Source organism: Hippoglossus stenolepis, chromosome 6, assembly GCF_022539355.2.
Source record: "Hippoglossus stenolepis isolate QCI-W04-F060 chromosome 6, HSTE1.2, whole genome shotgun sequence".
NCBI classification, from domain to species: domain Eukaryota; kingdom Metazoa; phylum Chordata; class Actinopteri; order Pleuronectiformes; family Pleuronectidae; genus Hippoglossus; species Hippoglossus stenolepis.
Genome location: NC_061488.1, coordinates 15844083 through 15862974, shown reverse-complemented (window position 1 = coordinate 15862974; position 18892 = coordinate 15844083). Strand labels below are relative to the sequence as shown.

The window sequence follows — 18892 nt, the reverse complement described above, 5'->3', positions numbered from 1 at the left end:
TATGCTGAAAGTAACCAAGATGGTAAATTGTGGCCATAAGGGGATGCACATGGTTTGATAAACTGTGGCATTCAAATAATGGCAGACTGGTATTAAGGGGCTAAGGCTGGTTACAAAACTTCATCACTATTATGAAACTGACCTAATTGCCTTAACCCTAGATATCAAAAGCCTTGTAATACAACATTTTAATACTCTCGTAATACTCTAACGCAGTGGTCACCAACCTTTTCGAGCCCAAGAGCACTTTTTAATTCCAAACGTAAGCCGAGAGCTACCACCCTGATATCTTCCAAAAAACCCACTTAGGAGGGTCATATTTATTATTTTTTGCAATTTCTGTTAAAGGCTGAATGTACAAGAAATAAATATACACAAAGAGAGGCAGTTGTGCAACTTTTTCTATTCAATGACAATATTCAAATTAATATCAATTCATATTTACAATGCAAAATATGTAGCTTCTCAGTTCCACATCATGAAGGAAATGCAGGAGATAAACCAGCAGCTCAGACGCCAGTAGCGGACACACAGCGCGTGTGAAAAACAGACAACCGACACACAGCTGATCTGCGGCGCGACGACAGCCAGTGAGTCCAGAGAGTTGGGGGATCGACGGGTTGGCGACCACTGCTCCACATTGTGCCGCTTTGCCGTCGCAACAGAATATCAAATGAGACACACACATTTTTCTTTCGCTGTCGTAAAAAAGAACTCTTCCTTCCAATCATTATGAAAATAGTATGTTTTCTTTCGCTTTTCTGCCATGTTTTCTTTTTCTTTTTTTAATTTAGAGCATGCCTTGCGGGCGACTCGCGGGGTCCCTGCGGGCGACCAGGTGCCCACGGGCACCGTGTTGGCTACCCCTGCTCTAACGCATTTATGAGCCAGTAAGCATGTAGCAGGTTTGAACCAAGATCTAATAATGCTGGTGATTGGCTGTCTAACGTGCACACACACATCATAAAGGCGAGCAGCAGAAACTAAACGATATAGGCCTTGTGTGCCTGTGTGTGTGCTTGTGTGTTGTTGTATTTTGAGAGGCTTGAGTGCAGTGTGTGTCGCAAAGTAGGTATAAAAGTGTCTAAGAAATCAAAAGTGTGGCTCCATTTTTATCTGCAAATATATTTTATATGAATATGCAGAAAGAACATTGCTGACAAGCCTGGCAATGCAATGAACTTGATGAAACACCTGAACGTGCATGAAATAACTGTAAGAGCAGAAAGTTGCTCCGTGTTCGACTGCAAGAAGAACTGACCCCAGCTGGATACCCTCTCATCCAACACTTCTGAGGACAGCGCTACGACTCGTATTTTAGCAGATAAGGTTCAGCAAACAGGGGAGAATATAGGCCACCAGCAAAAGCTGTTAGTGGACCTCTACAGCTCTAATCAGCTACAGAAACACACTCACTCCCAACCGGAGTTTGTGTTGCTCTTACAGGAAAATGATATAAAAAGCTGCGGCAAGAAAAAAGATGCTTCTATCCCTAATGCAATTGATATGCTCAACTACAACAACATTTTTTAAATGTCTACTTATCTTTTCATATTTACCTGTTTTCCCTTGAAAATGTTCCCTCTACCTACAAGAAGCTCTTTTTATTTGTTTGGCTGATCTGAGATCAGCTTCAGGAATACTCAAACCATCTCCATCTGGCATCAACTATCATGCCACATTCAAAGTCACTAGAATCACATAATTTCTGATGTTTGTGAAGAGAAGCTCCTGAACTGTATCAGCATGATTGTATCCATTATACTGCTGGCGTGTGATTGGCTGATTGGATAATTAGGTGTACAAGTGATCCTCATAGAGTACTCGGTGAGTACGCCCCCAGTAAAGACAATCAAATTTGTAATGTCTGTGCTTTTTACAGTTAAATAGAAAAAAGTAGGATTACACATTAACACACACAGCAGTACTCTGGGAAAGCCAAAAAGGAAATTAGCCTATGTACTTAAAAATCACAACATGTAACTATAGAAACCAAGCAAAGTGTTGCTCTTATGTTCCTGCTGCAGCAAACCGCTCACTTTAATTTTCCAACCTGACGGCAGACCAGCATCTCATGTGGTCACTTGATTATGTGACTTGATGCTGTGCACTTCTGGACAAGGTTATTCTGGCGAAGAATTGTGGACCTAAATGTGTTTTTAGCCTCCGCCGAGGAAAAAATAGACACAAAATTGGGTTTATGCCTTTCAGCTTTCATTTAAAAGGTTGGACAATGTATTTAGCCTTCAGAATGAGGATTAAGAGCATTAGGTTTTTTTTAAATAGAATATGTTGGTAAGCCAGTTGGCAAAATAAATGCACTACACATGTTTCAGACATGTGTAGCAAATGTTCTGCCAAAATGACTGTGAGTGTAGGAGGTATGGCCTCAAATGTACCTTTAATTACCGTATAGTGCTCCCACCAGGCTGGCTGGTGTTGTACAATTCTGGCAACATTTGCCAAAAAAAGTGTCCATCGGGTCCCATTTCAAAATCATCACGGAAACGGCCCAAGCACAAGTTCACAAAGTGCATTTAGAGAAATCAACAGTCTTGCATGTGTTTGGTCTTACCTATGACTCGCAGCTCTGCATTGGTGAAAATCCGGCCATGCTTGTTCTCTGCCACACACTGGTACATGCCGATGTCAGCCAGATTCAAGTTATTGATTGTCAGCTCTCCATTATTCGCCTGAACTCTGTCCTGCTGAAGACACACACACACACACACACACACACACACACACACACACACACACACACACACACACACATATGCATTTAACGACCACGTGACTTGTGAATGGAAGCTGCAGAGCAAACCTGACAACAAACATAAAACCGGTTTTGACAAGGTGAACAGTCAGCAGAAGGTGCTGGAGTGGTCGCACTCTGGATTAAATATAAGCCCCAATACGGCCCAAGGTTTAAATCCAATCCTCCTCTCTGCTGGTACCTTTGTGTGCTCATTCAGGTAATTAGTACTTGCTGAATTAATATGCGATGAAAGCACTTTAATCAAAATCACACTGTGTCTCTGCTGTGTCCCATTGTCCATGTTTCTGGACACCAACATCCAATATTCAGTTTCTCTCTGTCCTCAAAAATAATATCTGGTTCTCAGGCTTGTCATTAACTGTGTCTATCCGCTGTTGCTAGGGTAAGGGGGTGCACTGCCTGTCTCTCACATTAATAACCTGTCTCTCACATTAATAAAGACCGACAGCATGCACACTTCATTTCAGCAGGTAGGATGTTGGATCCTTAAGGTGCATAAACAACAAAATCTCTGTCTCCCGTTTTTTGATTGCACTCTTGGAATTTGGAGGAAAGCAATCGACTGTCGCTTGACCAGGATCAGGCAGGTAGATAAACTGGTTACATGTCACATATATAATCTGGGGTCAGACTATTAAATGCTTCATACAGACTAGGAGCAAAAACGTCAGTCCTGTTATAGCCAGTGGAGTTGTTTAACAATTGGGTGATGATTACAGTTTTTAGTCCTAATCAGAATATAGGCTGCATCATTTTAGATGACCTTCAGTAGCTGAACAGCTTTTACTGTGAAGAGGATGTTACAATAATCTGTTCTGTTGATGACAAAACTAAAGACAATTATGATCAAACCATCCGATATAATGATCGAACCATTCAGTCTTTAAGCTGTTTTAAGTGCAATTTTTTTTTAGGTATTTTTACACATGCAGCTCTACAGCATCACTGTTTTATTCTAGAAATTGGTTAAAATGTTGGATGAAATAATAAAACTTGTAATGTAACTGTTCATTGTACTACTTCTCATGTATTACAGCAGTTTTTTTCAAATATCTTGTTATATGTCTGTGTTTCTGTATAATATTTGACATGTTTTGTTTGCATTCAGAAGTTGGGTCATTCACCTTCATTTAGACACATCTAACAATTATGACTTATTCAACGCAATTTAAAGTCAACGATTATTGAACGTAGCAACATAATTTATTGTTGACTGCAAACTCACAATATAGACAGCCTGGTTTTCTGTTTGTGTACTGACCTTTCCCTTTAATAGAAGAAATATGTGAGATCTTTTTAAGGAAAGTTCAAAACACCATTACATAATAGAAATCCTGGACTAAAACTGCTTTGTGGTGGGTAATTAGGGCTATGTATTGACATTGCAAGTGCTACAATGCTGACTATATTCACTCTGACGAATGGCCTGATCTAATTTAAGCTTTAGCCACACTTTTTCTCTCCTTGGGGGGGGGGTGATAATTGAAACACTGCTAATTTTCTGTGGTCTTAATAGGCCCGCGGTGAGTCGATGTAACCCGCTGCTTAACATAGCACTGAGACATCTTCAAACTGTGGCTAAAATCAGAGCTCTAGGGAGTTAATCAGGAGTAAGCTGCAGCACGCAGGATAGTTTGTACTCCACTAAGTATCATGGAGAGAGCATTGGGTGTCAGAGAAAAAAATGCTCAGCAGGTGAGGCTGTTTGTTAAAAAATAAATGCACGCCATTTTCAAACTGCCTATAAGGAGTGCAGAGCATAATAACAACATCAGGTGTTGTAAAGTTTGTGTTTCTGTTCCCACTGCTTTATTTGACCTTTACAAGGGTTTGGCCCACGCTTTCTGCTCCCTTTTTATAGTTGTGTCAATTTGAGTGTGGCAGCTCTCATTGTTCCTGCCCTTGATCTTTCCCATTGAGTTTAGCCGGACCTTTTAATGTCACTGACTAAGTAGTCCAGAGGGTCCTGCCGCCAGTCTGTCTGTCGTCTGGAATCATTACAACACGGCCACTTGAAAGGACAAGTACTGTCCCTTAACATTAGTCAGTGATACTGCTGAGGATCTTTGAAAAGGGGCTCTTTCATGACGGACTCAAAGCTGACCTGGCGCCAGAGCCACCGCCAAAGGGAATCCTGGGTATGGATGGATGAAGTAGTGTGCTAGTGGAACACAAGTCCGTGGCTTTTCGGCCAGGACTTGATGCTTACTTGTGTGTTTAAGGGGAAAAAAGGATGAGCGAGACAGAGAGAGGAACAGAAAGAGAGAAAGAAGGAGTAGGAGCGGAATGGAGGGAGGGAGCGAGAGAGAGAGGGTGAGCCATGGCAACTTTGAATAGATAATAGATGGTCCTTTTAGGTTACACAGTGCAAGAGCCCAGGGGGATGCGATATGAAAGAGATCTGTGTAAGTGCATGGGTTGCTGCCACACTACTCTGTACCCATTGCCCTATTAAAAAACCCTCAGAGACTCCGTGGTGGCTCTATCACAATCTCTTTAGCAGCAGAGACAAATGACTGCATTCGTCTGCTTTATGGCCATCATTAATTATGTTTGACTGTTCTCTGATACCAGCACAGTTGAGCTTTGAAAAGGCAAATCACGGGACACAGTACCTCAGTCAGAAGGCAGGTCCCTAGCTTTTGGAGGTCGAAGGTAGAAAAATCTCAAAAACACACTCACGTATGTAACTAAAGAGGGAGCTGTTGTTGGAGTGGAAAAATACAAGTGAGAGCAGGTCCTTGTTTCAGTAGGGTGACATTTTGAAGTGACAGCCCTCCTCTGTGCCATTTAATTCCCTTGGAGGTGGCCCAAAATGAGGTGGAGAGAGAGAGAGACATGGGAAAGAAGTGGGAGGGAGGGAGAAAAAGCTTAAAAGAGAGAATAAGGAAGAGAAAGAGTGCACCAGAGATGCTGCGATAAAGAGAGAGAGAGGGAGAGAGGGAGAGGAGGACTGATCCATTCTAATGAGGAATAACAAATAGCCCCTTTGGTCTTCCTCTCTCTCTCTCTCTCTCTCTCTACATCGCTGACCTTTGGGTTTGGAAATTGATTTACTGTTGCCGCAGTTGACGGTGGCATTTTGAAAATGGTAACACCCCATCTCATTAATATAGCCACATGTACAGAGAATAGGTTACCTTGGCCACCTGCCACAGGATTTTGATTTCAACGTTATTTAGAATCTAGTGACTATCGTGCGATGGGATCACGGCAGTCACGATGCCCGACAACAAGTTGACGTTCCAACTCATGAGTATTCAGTAGTCATTATTACATCATCAGGAAAATTCCGTAGTTATACAGTACAAGAAGAGGACAGTACTCACGGGTAAGACCACACCCATCTTTGACCTCGGCCTTTAATTTAATCTTAACTACACGCCTGTCAACTTTTGTGGCTGTATGTGTGACGATATTATGGTGATAACATTTATTCACAGACAAACACCTGCCAAAGTGCTCAAAACTCCCTCCGTGGTAGTTCCCGCTACTCGGTTGTTACATCACAACATGTGATATCTGTTTCCAGGTCCAAGCTCTGGTATTTCTGAGAGGCTGCAGCGCTGTAACTGTGGATCTCGGATGGTGAAATAGATTAAACACGACGTGGAAAAGACTTCTTTGTTTTTTGCCAGTGTATGCTAACGTTAGCAAGCTAAACGTAGCTTGGCATCACAGCAGAAATAACTGTGAAGACCAAAATTAAGTGATTGATTAAATGAGTCGAGTCAAGTGTGCTCCTGCTCGCTGGAAAAACAAACAAAAAACAAATGAATTTAATAATTTAAAAAAACTAATTGATGAGTCACTTAAAAAAGACGTGATGTGAGTAAATTCACAAGATCTGACATTGGTGTTTGCTTGAGACTTGAAGGTTTGGATCCGGATATTGATATTACGTCACAAACTAGAAGATATCTCCAGGACTGAAAACAATATCAGCCGCTCTGTTAACGCTTTTACGCCCCAATAATGGAGATGCACTGATGGAGCGATAAGGGTTTCCTGTGGTTAAGGATTTGTGGCAAACAGAGGAATTGACCTTTGACAATCTTTCAATTATCCCAAAATACTAGAGCCCAGAAAAGTAGACGATGACCATTTGTACGGATTACATTTTTATTTGCTCCACATGCAGAATTTGCTGATAACTCCCTGTCAAAAATAGCTACCAATTTTGATGGCAAAACTTTATAATCTTTTTCATTGTGAGTGCACCAACATTTAGCTCTCTAATGTAAGTTCCCAGCCCTCAATCCAAGTTAGACAAAACTATACCCCACCCCCCCTTAACAAAACAGCAGGCCAATCTTGGGCTCGTTACCCAATCCAAATAGTGACACTATCAGCAAATGTGATGCGCTGGAGTTAGGCAGAAAGAGCACCAACTCCAGCAGCACAATAACACAAAATGAGGCAAATTGCCTAAATGTGAAACGTATTTTGGATGATAAGGCTTTTTCGTCACCCTCCCCAGAGAGAAGGGACTTAATGACAAAATTGAGAGTAGCAGATAGGGGAGATTGAGTGCTGAATTGTTGAGTCCCTGGTTGATGACAGGCAGAAAATGGCATCACTTTGGCTTCCTTGCAAAACACATAAAACCCTGTCCCTGAACACTCACACACATACATACACCCACACACACACTTACACACACACTTTGGATGCCAAATTAAGTCCCAAGCAAATTCAGCCATTTCAAGGTAGCCTGTTCTTGCCAAGTACGAGCCTATGAGTTGGAACCATTCGAATCCAGCCAGAGTCCTTAACTATATGTCATCCCTCTCTCTCCGCTGCCTTTTCTGTCACTCCCTTCTGCCTACAAATAATTAAACTGATGGCAATCAATCAGCGTAACTACCTAAATGGTCTGTATTTATATAGCGCTTTTCTAGTCTTGATGACCACTCAAAGCGCTTTACAGTAAAGTTTATCACCCATTCACCCACACACACATTCATACCGTGCATCGATGGGCAGCACTTTTCCTATGAAGGGCAATTAGGGGTTCAGTATCTTGCCCAAGGACACTCTAGTATGTAAATGGTTAAGACTGGGATCGAACCCCCTCAGCCACAGCCACCCCTCTAGCTTGTGCCTCTGAGACTAATGGATGCAGCAAACATTGTGGTAACACACACTTATTCCTACTGACTGAACTGCTGTCGTATTAAAAACGAAATATTGACACAGTACCATTTAAATGAAAGCCTGTTAATTTGAGCATTACAACTTTCAGCATTTATGATGATGTCTGTTGTCAAAAAGGTGTTGCAGAGCGCAAATCACCACAGATGTTCTCATGTTTCAAGTATATTTGTTCACTTTTTGCTTAGTGGTTTGCACTGTTGCCTCATATAAAGAAGGTTTCCGTTTTGAATCCCAGTTCGGCTGGGTTCTTTCTCTGTGGAGTCTTGCTCCCACAGCACATCCCCATGCAGATTGGAGTTAGGATAAATGGAGACTCTAAATTGACTGTAGGTGTGAATGTGAGTGGGAACAGTTGTTTGTCTCTGTACGTTGGCCCTGCGATACCCCACCTCTCACCCAAGCTGGATTGGCCCCCCACGACCCTCAAATGATAAGCAGTATTGATGGATGGATGGAGTTTTTTGTTTTAATTTAAAAGTTGGGGGTGAGGATCCAGCCTACTATAGTGCAGGGGAATTGAGAAATCAATATTGTGTTAAAAAAAAAAAGCACTATTTAAGAACAATCTCTTACCTCCATGGGGTCCAGAGGCTCTCCGTTCTTCAGCCAGCGGTACGAAGGTTTGGGCTTGGCGCTGGCTTTACATTCCCACACCAGGGTGTCATCTATGGTCTTCTGAACATCCTGAGGCTTCTCGGTCAAGTGAGGTGCAGCTGAGAGGTCACAAACCACATACTGTAAATTTAGTGCTACACAACTGCTTGCGCATTGCCACTGTGCAGCGCTTTCACAATAAATCAATGAGCCGACCAAGCAGGCAATTACTTCATTAAAGAAGCATCCAAGGGCACATTAATAAATCCACTTCCAGTTAACCCACTCTGACCTCTACTTAACACTCTGTATGAGGTTTAAATGAGGACGGATCAAAAGTGAATGTTTGACACTGTTAACACTGTTCGCTGTGAGGTTAAAGGGTAAAAGATACGATTTATATTCGCTATAATCAGCTGCAGTATATTGATGCAGATCTTTTACAAGAACTTTAATTAACTAACAGTAATATCTTTTGTGTTATTCTGACAATGAATAAGTTGTAATTATTTTTTTACCAATGTAGTTAATTACATCCCTTTCTGTCTTTTGAAACATCAGAAATCCATAGAAACTGCCTCAATATTTATGCTCCTGCTCCTGTTGTCATACAAATGACTAGCACCTTATCTCTGGCGACAGTGTAAGGAGATTTATGGCTCTTGTGAAGCACCCACATAAATAAAGGACGCCCTGCCAGGGTCAGGGGGAACAAGGTATTTAAGTCCGCCTGCTCTGCTTGCCGAGCTGTGTTACTTTGATAATGTAATAACTTTAATAATACAATACAATACAATTAATATCTCCTAATTGAAATAGCATCATTTTCCAGGATCATGAGAGTAAAGCTGGATCAGTATCTGTGGTAGAACCAGTGTCATGGGCCTTTTAGCAGAGCAAATACTCATCCACACACAGGGACTTAAGGGTTTTCCATCCAAAATACCGTCTCTACTATCACTAGGGCATAATGTGGTTACGAGTGTTGTGTGTGAATCTGTTTATATCAGTCGTAATGTGCTCAGAGAACCCCAGAGGGGTTGTTTTGGAGGGACACTGACTATCATATCCTTTCCAGAACAGTAGGAGTTTTAAACCTGTGTGCCAAGCAACTTAACAGGCAAAATAACGAAATGTAAAGATGACAACAAAGTGATGAAAAAAAAAAGGCAAGGCGTTTCTTTCTATTTCCTATCTTTGGTAACAGCGCTGCATGCATCCAGTTTACTGAGAAGAATGATGAGAAGAAACGATGATTTAGTAAAACGATTAGAGGAGAGTGTGAGTGTGAGTGTGAGCAGCACCTGTATGAAAACTAAGACAATATTTAGTTTGAAAAAAACCATGCCCTCTTTGTGTACTTTTCTCAAAGAACATTGTGTAATAAACATATTTTACAAGAGGAGTTCATCTACATTCAAAATTGCATCCACCCCTATTTCTTACAATAGTGTGCAACTAATAAATAAGGATCCGAGTGAATTTTAGTGAGATAAAGGTCAGTGAGATAGCCTCAGCTAACAGCGGCAAACAACATAAATCATACTAATTCACCCCCATGCCTCAGTGCCCCCACCCCAGTTTAAGGCCTGCTGCTATGCAGAAACAAATAGCACATGACATCCTGTTAACAATATTACAAATGAGAACATCAGAGATAACATAATGGAAACGAAGACATGATGCAAGCATTTTCTATGCAGAGACGATCTAATCGTGTGCGAGCCCATTCAAATGCAGTCAACTGCCAAACCATGATCTGATTTCATAATCCCCTGGAACCACAGAAGGACAATTAAGTGGGGAATCGAAAGCGAAGTCACCCCTTATTGTTCCCGTGTCCCCATCGGTAGGGTGTTGAAAACACCACATCCCAATATTGATCCTCCTATTCTTCTATATAGTTGATGGATGTCCCACAAATGCCTGTCTATGAGAGTTTAAAATGAGATTACAGATTTTTATCACCTGGCTGGCGGCCGGCCAGTCTGTGAGCCTTTGTGATAAGAGGGGACTTAAATCTTACAAGGGGAAACATGACTTCCACACAGCTACAGTGGAGATAGGGCATTATAGGAGCCATGCAACATGGTGCAAAGAAAGAGATAGGACCAAGTTTAAACATCATGGCCTTATTTACCAAATGACCATGACATGATCATATACCAGCTTTTAGACCCTTAGCTAATCAAGATCCAGTCTGAATGCTGTTTTATGAACACTCCTCTTTAAAGTAAAGCATGCTTAATCCCCAGCCTACCTACAGGTACTGTGAGCATTTCATCTTTACCCACAGGTGCTGAAAAAAACCTGCATTATCATATCAAAGGCATCCCCCTTCACAGGAAAGAAAAATCTGGATTTGATGATTTCAGTCAAGCACATCCCTACAGGGCCTTGTGGGCAGACACCATCGATGCATAAACTGCAAAATAATGGAGAGAGAAACCATAAAAAATCCTTCATCAAGGGCCATTAAAAGCTACTCAGAATATGGGCCATAAGTCCAGTGTTGGTGACGGAAAAATCACCTCTCCCTGAAAGGTGGTATAAATCGTTGTGCGCCACGGCCCCTGTTGGCCGTTGGCACAAAACAAGAGCTTGTCAGAAATGAACTACTGTTAATAGCTTAATTTACTATCACATTCCACACATTCCACTGTATGATGCCGTTATATATGAGTTCTAATAAAAGCTACAGATTGCATGACAACAAATAAAACTTTTTGTTAGTCTCACATCAAAGCTAACCTTTGATTCTGCAAGATTTTTGATCAGGCAAGGTCGAAGTGAGCCTTTGAGGCTATGAATCAATGGGTAGAAGATTTGAAAGAGGTCTATAAATGTACAAGTTGTAAGAAAGTTGACTCGTTCGTGAGAAAAGAAGTGCGAATAACATAAGTTTTAGAATCAAAGTCAGCGAAAACCATCCGCCTACTCACCGTAGAAAGACAGTTTCCCTTTAACCGAGTTTCTTCCTCTGCTGTTTTCAGCTACACATTCGTATATCCCGGCATCCTCCTGCTGGAAGTAAGGGATCTCTAAAACGCCGCTGGCTTTATTAATGTCCACCTTCCTGCCAAAAGAGGCTCCATCCACTCTTCTCCAGCTGATGGTTGGCACCGGGCTAAAGATACAAAGATAAAATACACACAGCGAGGCCATGAAATGAAAAATACTCCTGATGATCGTTTTATCTACTGATTTAGCTTAATTGAGAACACATGCAGGAAATTATACAAGGGAATATTGGGGGACACTGATAAAGCATGTCAATGTTAAATTAATGTGAGACTGGTGATGATTTATTCTCTGTGTGTTCAGAACCAGAAGGAATCATTAAAATGTGAAATCTGCCATTCTCAAAATCACTTCACAAGGGTCTCCACACATTACCATGCAGCTGAGATTGGTGCAGTAAACAAATAATAGCATAGTTATGACTGTGGCATAATAATACTCAGTGGGACGTACTTTCCAAGTGCAAAGCATTCCAGTTTGACAGTTGAGCTCTTCGCAACGGGGACGACTTCAGGGAACTGAACTTCGATCTTTGGCTCATATTCACCCATCACACCTGGAGTTACAAAAACAAACAAAGTTAATGCCACAGAGTTGAGTTGAAAGGAAATTTTTTTTTTCAGTGTAAGGCCCGAAAAGGTCAAAGAGAAATACAATCAAAACAAAGTTTAGGTGATCACTTTCTCCTTGTTTTTTTTCTTTTTTTGTGTCCAGAGGTTCAGGGGGAGAGAGATGTCTACAAGGGACTTTTCTCACCGCGGTTGGGTTTTTAATAAAACAATCGATAAATTTCACTATAGAGGTGGTCTACTTGGTATCAAACATCTACCAAGATTAATCACCTTGTTTCAACATGAAAAGAAAAAAAAGATGAAATGATGCAGCTGCTTGTTGCCTCATGGGGTCGACACCAGTCCTCTTTTTCCAAACCAGTCAGCTGGATAAAAGTCAACTTCAAAGAAAAAACTTTTGATGATTTGATCAGCCAGACTGTTTAACCAAGAGACTCCCTGCTCTGTTGGGCATACTGAGCAGCAAAGGCAGTCTACTTACAGCGGCAGTGCGTACAATCTCAAGATTACATTTTTCAACACCACCAGACGGTGAACAACTACATTTTGCAGACTATTCACTGAAATAACAGAAAATTAAAGTTGCTCTAAACATTTAACAAGAAAAATACATGATCACCTTTCACCAACTTGTTAGCTTGCTAGGCTACAGCTAACTTAAGTAAATAAACTTGCTCAAATTTTAATTGTGACAACAATAAATCACTTTTCAAGTGTTGTGTTTTCATACCATCTACCCGCAGCACTAGGGGGGTTGGCGGTCCTTGCACGCTGCTCTTGGTGACTGTGTTGGTGACTACACATGTGTAGTTGCCCACATCAGATGGCTCCACTTTGGCGATGTAGAGGTTGCCGGTCTTCTGGGACACAAAGCGCCGCGTGTCCTGGATGATAAACGATGGGTACTCGTTGAAAATCCATGTGAAGGTAAGCTCTGCGAACAAAGTCAGGAACGAAGGATGTGAGACATGTAGGGTGAAATAAAAAAAACACATATTGCATTTATACATCATCTACGCCCATGTGCAGATAATGTTAGTCCCATTGGCAACTTCATTACTATGTTGTGCGAACCTGCAGACTGTGTATTAATGACCGCCTTTTCAAGGAAGTGGATATTTACACTTGTCTTGAAGGTTGAATGACCAATTACAACCTCATGTAGAATGTAGAATATGTAACTTTGGCCACTAGAGTTCTTCTGAACTTTGATGAGGTTGTGAAGCAGTGTTAAATCATGGAAGTTGTTGTCCTCACCACCACTGACCAAACAAAATCTACCTGGAAATTTACAAGGCATCAGATTCTATTTATTTATTCTTCACGGATGAGTTAGTGAATAAAAGTTTTATTCATGCAGCAAACGGAGTCAAATTATCGTGATCACTGCAAACAGTGAAAATAATAAATGGTTGACGAGCAAACTGGCTAGCAGTGTTTTTCATACTGTCTACACAGTAAACAAAATAAGTACGTAAGTCTAAATGCTTTTTTGACATTTTAATGAAGATATTATATCTTTAAGACAGTGGAAGCCTGCATTGGTGAGGACAGATACTGAGACAGAAACAAAACACTGCACAGCAGTTAATCATAAAGTGATAGAGGATTATAAAGGAGGGAAAGACTGACAGTGATCATCATGAGTTCACATTACAAAGTTATCTACCAGGAATGTGTGAGTGCATCTCTCTGATTGGCCACCACAGTATTTTGTCGGATCAGGTAAAAGGTAAGGTACAATACGTCTGTAATTGTATCATCAAATTACTCCCTGTCTGATTACATCTCATTTTATCTACCTTCTTTGTTCATAACTCCTCTCAGGATTTATGACTTGAACACAGAGACAGTGGTTGAACATAAAACACACAACAACAAGCATTTCCCTGTGTGGCTGTCCTGTGGCAGCAAAGGGCCTTAAATCAACACTGAAGCTGCAGCTCCTGCATAAAAACACTGCATAATGTCTAATAAAACCATTGTATTACAGATCATGTTATTCAGCATGGTACCACCTAGTCTACTATTAATCATTCATGATAACAAGTTCCTGTGAAAGACTCCCTGTACTATCAACCAAATGGAGTGCAGTCAGAGAAGCTTTGCACTAACAATCAGCAACATTATAAAAACGAATGATGGTGTTATGACATATTGACACGAGGATAGATTGCTCTGGACCATATTGCATCCCTGTCCCAAAAGCAATCTTGGCCGTTGGTAAAAACTTGTCTAAGCGATGACTCTGCACTACGGTACAGGGAATAATTGAGACGCGAGTTGGACACTCACCCACTGACTCGGGATTCTTCACTTCTGCTCTTTAGGGGACAAGAGGATGTGTGGGCTTTGACATATTACTGCAAACCTTGCAAATCATGCCAGGACATAGAATCCTGAGAATGAGTGATGTGCATGTGAGTAGGTGCCTTTTTACCAAGTAGTAGAGAGTGGGAGGTATTTTTGTTATGTGGGTTGGATCTGTGAAGGAAAAACTGACCTTGTGATCATCCCACGAACACAACACGAGAGTGAAACCTTGACCGCATCGTGCAGTCCCACCTTTCTCTCTCAGTTTACTTTGAGTTTCATATGCATGCTAACAATTTGTAGTTATTGATAGATTTGCTGTTGCATGAAAGAAATAGTTTGGCATTTTGAAAAGCAAGCTTTTTCACTTTGTGGCCAAGAGTTAGATTACAAAGTCAATACCCTCTTATGTCAGTACATTAAATACACACATGAAGGCAGTCCAGGTATTTTCATCTGTTTCCAGTCTTCATGTCAAGCTGTTCGCTTTATATTTCAGCAGTGCATTAAAATGGTATCATATCTTCTCAAAATGCTGAACCAACCCCTTGATTTTTTCCATAGACTTCTTTGAGACCAGAAATAAGAAAGAGTCAGTTTCATTTTCAACATGCACCTCTTGCCATGAACTTTGTCCTAACCTCTGTGACTTGTACCAACCCAAATTTCCTGGTTTGATCCATCTGACCCACACAGGGAACAGCTGTAATATCGTCTTCTCCTCTAAATAATACATCCTAGCTCTCATCCTGACAAACATATCTATATTTAATGTCTGTTTTGAAACAATACCTTCCAAAGGTGCAGGGCACAACAGTCTGGAGCAACAACAAATAAGAGGTCACCGATTGGTTAGTTCAAGATTGATGGAGAGAAACAGGAAGCAGGAAATAGTAAGTGGAAAGCACCATTGGTCGTACTTGATGGTTTGACTTGAGAGTCTCCTGCAGATGTGCGGTAATGGAATAATGCGATCATGAGTGACAGTGAGTGGCAGATTTTCATTGTGGTTCCATTTAGCCTGTGTATAATGAACAGGCAGCATCCATTCCCGCTTAATGATCTGAGAAGAGGAAAGAGAAATGGAACATGACAGGCCAAGGACAGACTGAATCCAGAGTGGGGGCTTTGCACAAGTGCGTATTGAATCAAAGAAAATTACATGCACAACTTGTGTTAAAGTTTGAACTCGTAAAGTGTGCTCCCTGAACAGTGAGAGCTATTAACCAGGGCCACCTATCTGTATTCACAACACGCAACAAGTTCACTCTATGAAATGGCTTAGGTCACGCACATGGGAGAAATCCCTGCAAGCTATGTGCGTAGTGACTGGCCAGTGAGCAGCCTCTGTTTTTTGGGGTAGATGCACTAGATAGAGAGAACAAGTGATTTCAGCCTTGAGTAAATCTAAAAGGCCCGTTTCCATTAGCGAAAGGAGGTCAGGGTGTATTACGTCTCGGATGAGCCGCAGTCATTCTGACCCTCTCAAAGCAAAAGACGACACATACCGACGTCTAATGCAAATATGGGACAGCACAGTCAGTGATCCCTGCTGGGACTCCTCTTGGATAATTGGCAATATTTTGGTCACTCTCTAAGTGCAACTCCAAACTGCCGTACAGTTTTAGAGCATCCCGGCCGTACCAAACTACTTCCTGCAGCTGTCTTGAGGGCTCTGAGGCATCGTTAAAATGAAATAATGGCTTCCTGAATCATGCATGGGATATTGAAATCCTTTAAGGGGGAGATGAGGCAGATCCTCGTCTAAGGCTGCATTGTGCGGAGCATGAATTGTGTCCTGTCACCCTTTTATAGGGGCATGTTTCTCAATTCGCCCGACTATTTAAATGCCAGTCAGGATTTTATTTGTTTCAAATGTGCAAAAATACAGTCATGTGGCTGTAAATATAAATCAGCATTCCATTATTTGTCTTAGCGTATTCATGCATTTGTCACATCCATATAATTTCCCTGAATGTATTTCACATTTACCAAGATCTTTATAAATATTTTGCATTATATCGTGAAAATATCCAGCAATATTTCTCCACTACACCTAATTCAATTTGAAACCAAAGTACATTTCTTCCAAATAACGACTTAAATTGGTAGTAACTCAAAAAACATCTGACATTGTATTCTCCTTTTTCTTTCTTTCTAACGTGAACAGGCAGTGTATCCATTCATATTTGAATTCAAAACACAGGGCGAGACAAGACAAGAAAATGTCACCGCGCTTATATAAATGTGAGCATATAACTAAATCTAGATGGATGCATCATTACCACAGCAGATATGGCCAGAGCAGCCTTTTCTAGCAGCAAAACTGTGAGAAAATTGGATATGATTCATCCTAATGTACATCTCAACATCCTCAACATCTCCATCAATAGGCATTATCTAGGGTGACAGCTGCCGAAAAATATTGCCGGAAAATGGATCACGGTGAACTCTGCGCTAGGTCTCCAGAGAAACAGCCATGATCCATCACAACGAGAGGGCACCGAGGGGGCTGCTGGTGTAAATAAAAGCAGTCCGCACATTACTGGACCGCTGGACAAAAGCAGGCTCCGGCTGTGTGTATTTGATGTGAGGACGCAGGGAAGCAAACTGACCCAGTTTGAATGGATTTGAACAACATTTGCAATTACTCACCATTCGCCCATTCCCAATCATTGTTGACATTGCATTTCACGTCATGGCGGATTTCTTGCATTACATTTGACTGTTGCTGTTATTCATCAGTTCAGAACATGATAGAACAAAATGTGTCTCTGTTTCCTTCAAATAATGTATTTTCTGTTTTATGTCTTGTTTTATTTTTATGTCAAAATAGCTTACCAAGAGAAAATGAAGAGGAAAAAGACAAAGTAAAATGACTCCTTTTATCCAAGGCATCTGAAAGTCGTTCATAAAACTGTCACTTATTATGCCTGATCAGTTTGGCTATGAGACGTGCAACGTAGAATTAACAACTTAATCATGCACACAATATACATACCAATGTATTTCCACTGCTGTGTCGAGGATTATTATGGGAACGTTTTAATGTTTGTGACAAAGTGAGTGAGAACACATGTAAATGTTGTAGCGTGCTTGTTAAAATAGCAAGACGTCCATCTTTAACCTCCAACACTAATTACTGCTGCTTGTTTATGAATAGCAAAACATATCGTCACAGTTACACAGACGGGTTGAGTCAGTTAGATTAATAACTAACTCTGATAATACATCTACGGTAAAAGGAGACATTTACCAAACACTTTCTGTTCTATTTATGCTCTCAGAGATATTTTCTGTCATTTTAGGCAGCTCTCATCACACTAATGTACGTCTAAGTACTATTTTTTCCAGTAAGTTTAGTCCATCCCATGATCTCTCACAAAATCTGGCTCTAAATTATGTAAACTGCGCAAGATGATGGCATAAGTACCCAGAATATTTTGGCTTCATTTCTGGATAGTGGGAGAAAGTTGAGAGGTGTCGTCCAAGTTTATGTACAGTCTATGGTTTGGATTGAGACAAATCTAAGATCTGCAATATATCTGGTTATTGTCTAGAAGACAGAGCATTGTCCCTAGCTGTGTGCATGTGATGTTGTTATGATTTTCATAATTACTGTTATCGGGCAAGGATACCGGATACATAAGGGAAACCCTGCTTGCTTTAGGACAAGTGCTCCGAACTTACACTGTGTAAATAGAACTTATTTTGAATGTAAATACGTTTCTTGAGCCTGCCTGCAACTGCTGTACTTTCCTGGATCTCCTAGTCAGGCTAACTCACAGTATGCCTGAACAAATGAACCAACTTTTACATTCTTTACTTTCTAACACCGAAAACTCAGATAAGAATTGTAGCTAATCGAGTATTGGCACAAGCAGGAAACACAATTGCTACCCATTGTGAATAAAAATAAATATGCACAAATGATATAAAATCTAAACTCATATAATATTATGTTCATCTAATGAGAGGAAGCATTTACTCCAGTGGCAGTGTGAGTTTATGTGGCTCATGTGGCACAAAAAGAATTATAGGTTTGTGTTTCAGCTACATCTTCGAAAATGAAAAAGATATGCTGCTACAGATTATATGTAAGTGTGGCTGTTGTTATCATTTCTCTTTAAGAGCAGGTAAAGGCTTTGTATGAGACTGAAAGTGACGGATATGGGCCAGGTGCAATGCCACAGAGCAGGATACTGACAACAGACCCTCAGGTACTGTCGTCCCTAATGATCAGTGTCACATTGGAGAGAAGCCCTCACAGAGTTTCCAGCCTTAATGAACAGAGCTAAGTTTTGGTAACAAATGACAGACAAGATGCAAGAATATGAATTATTAAAACAAATCTATTAACATTCCCCTAAAGACAAGAACATCAAGACCCAGATACCATATTTCCAAAGATTTTTTTTTTACCCAACCATGTTGATTAACATTTGAGAAGCGAGAT

At 40.9% G+C, this 18892-nt stretch overlaps 1 protein-coding gene across 2 annotated transcripts in view; it reads right to left on the bottom strand.

Annotated features, from left to right (window-relative positions):
- Positions 1-18892, bottom strand: part of cntn3a.1 (contactin 3a, tandem duplicate 1) — a 79191-nt gene that overhangs the window by 23851 nt on the left and 36448 nt on the right. Inside the window, exons 6-10 of one of the 2 annotated variants that reach the window (XM_035159798.2) lie at positions 12854-13057; positions 12005-12107; positions 11473-11657; positions 8510-8649; positions 2576-2705 (exon numbers count right to left, since the gene is read on the bottom strand). In XM_035159798.2, the coding sequence (XP_035015689.1) occupies positions 2576-2705; positions 8510-8649; positions 11473-11657; positions 12005-12107; positions 12854-13057 (762 nt within the window). Of the gene's footprint in view, positions 1-2575; positions 2709-8509; positions 8650-11472; positions 11658-12004; positions 12108-12853; positions 13058-18892 lie in introns of both variants that reach the window. The other variant, XM_035159797.2, reaches the window with a different exon arrangement.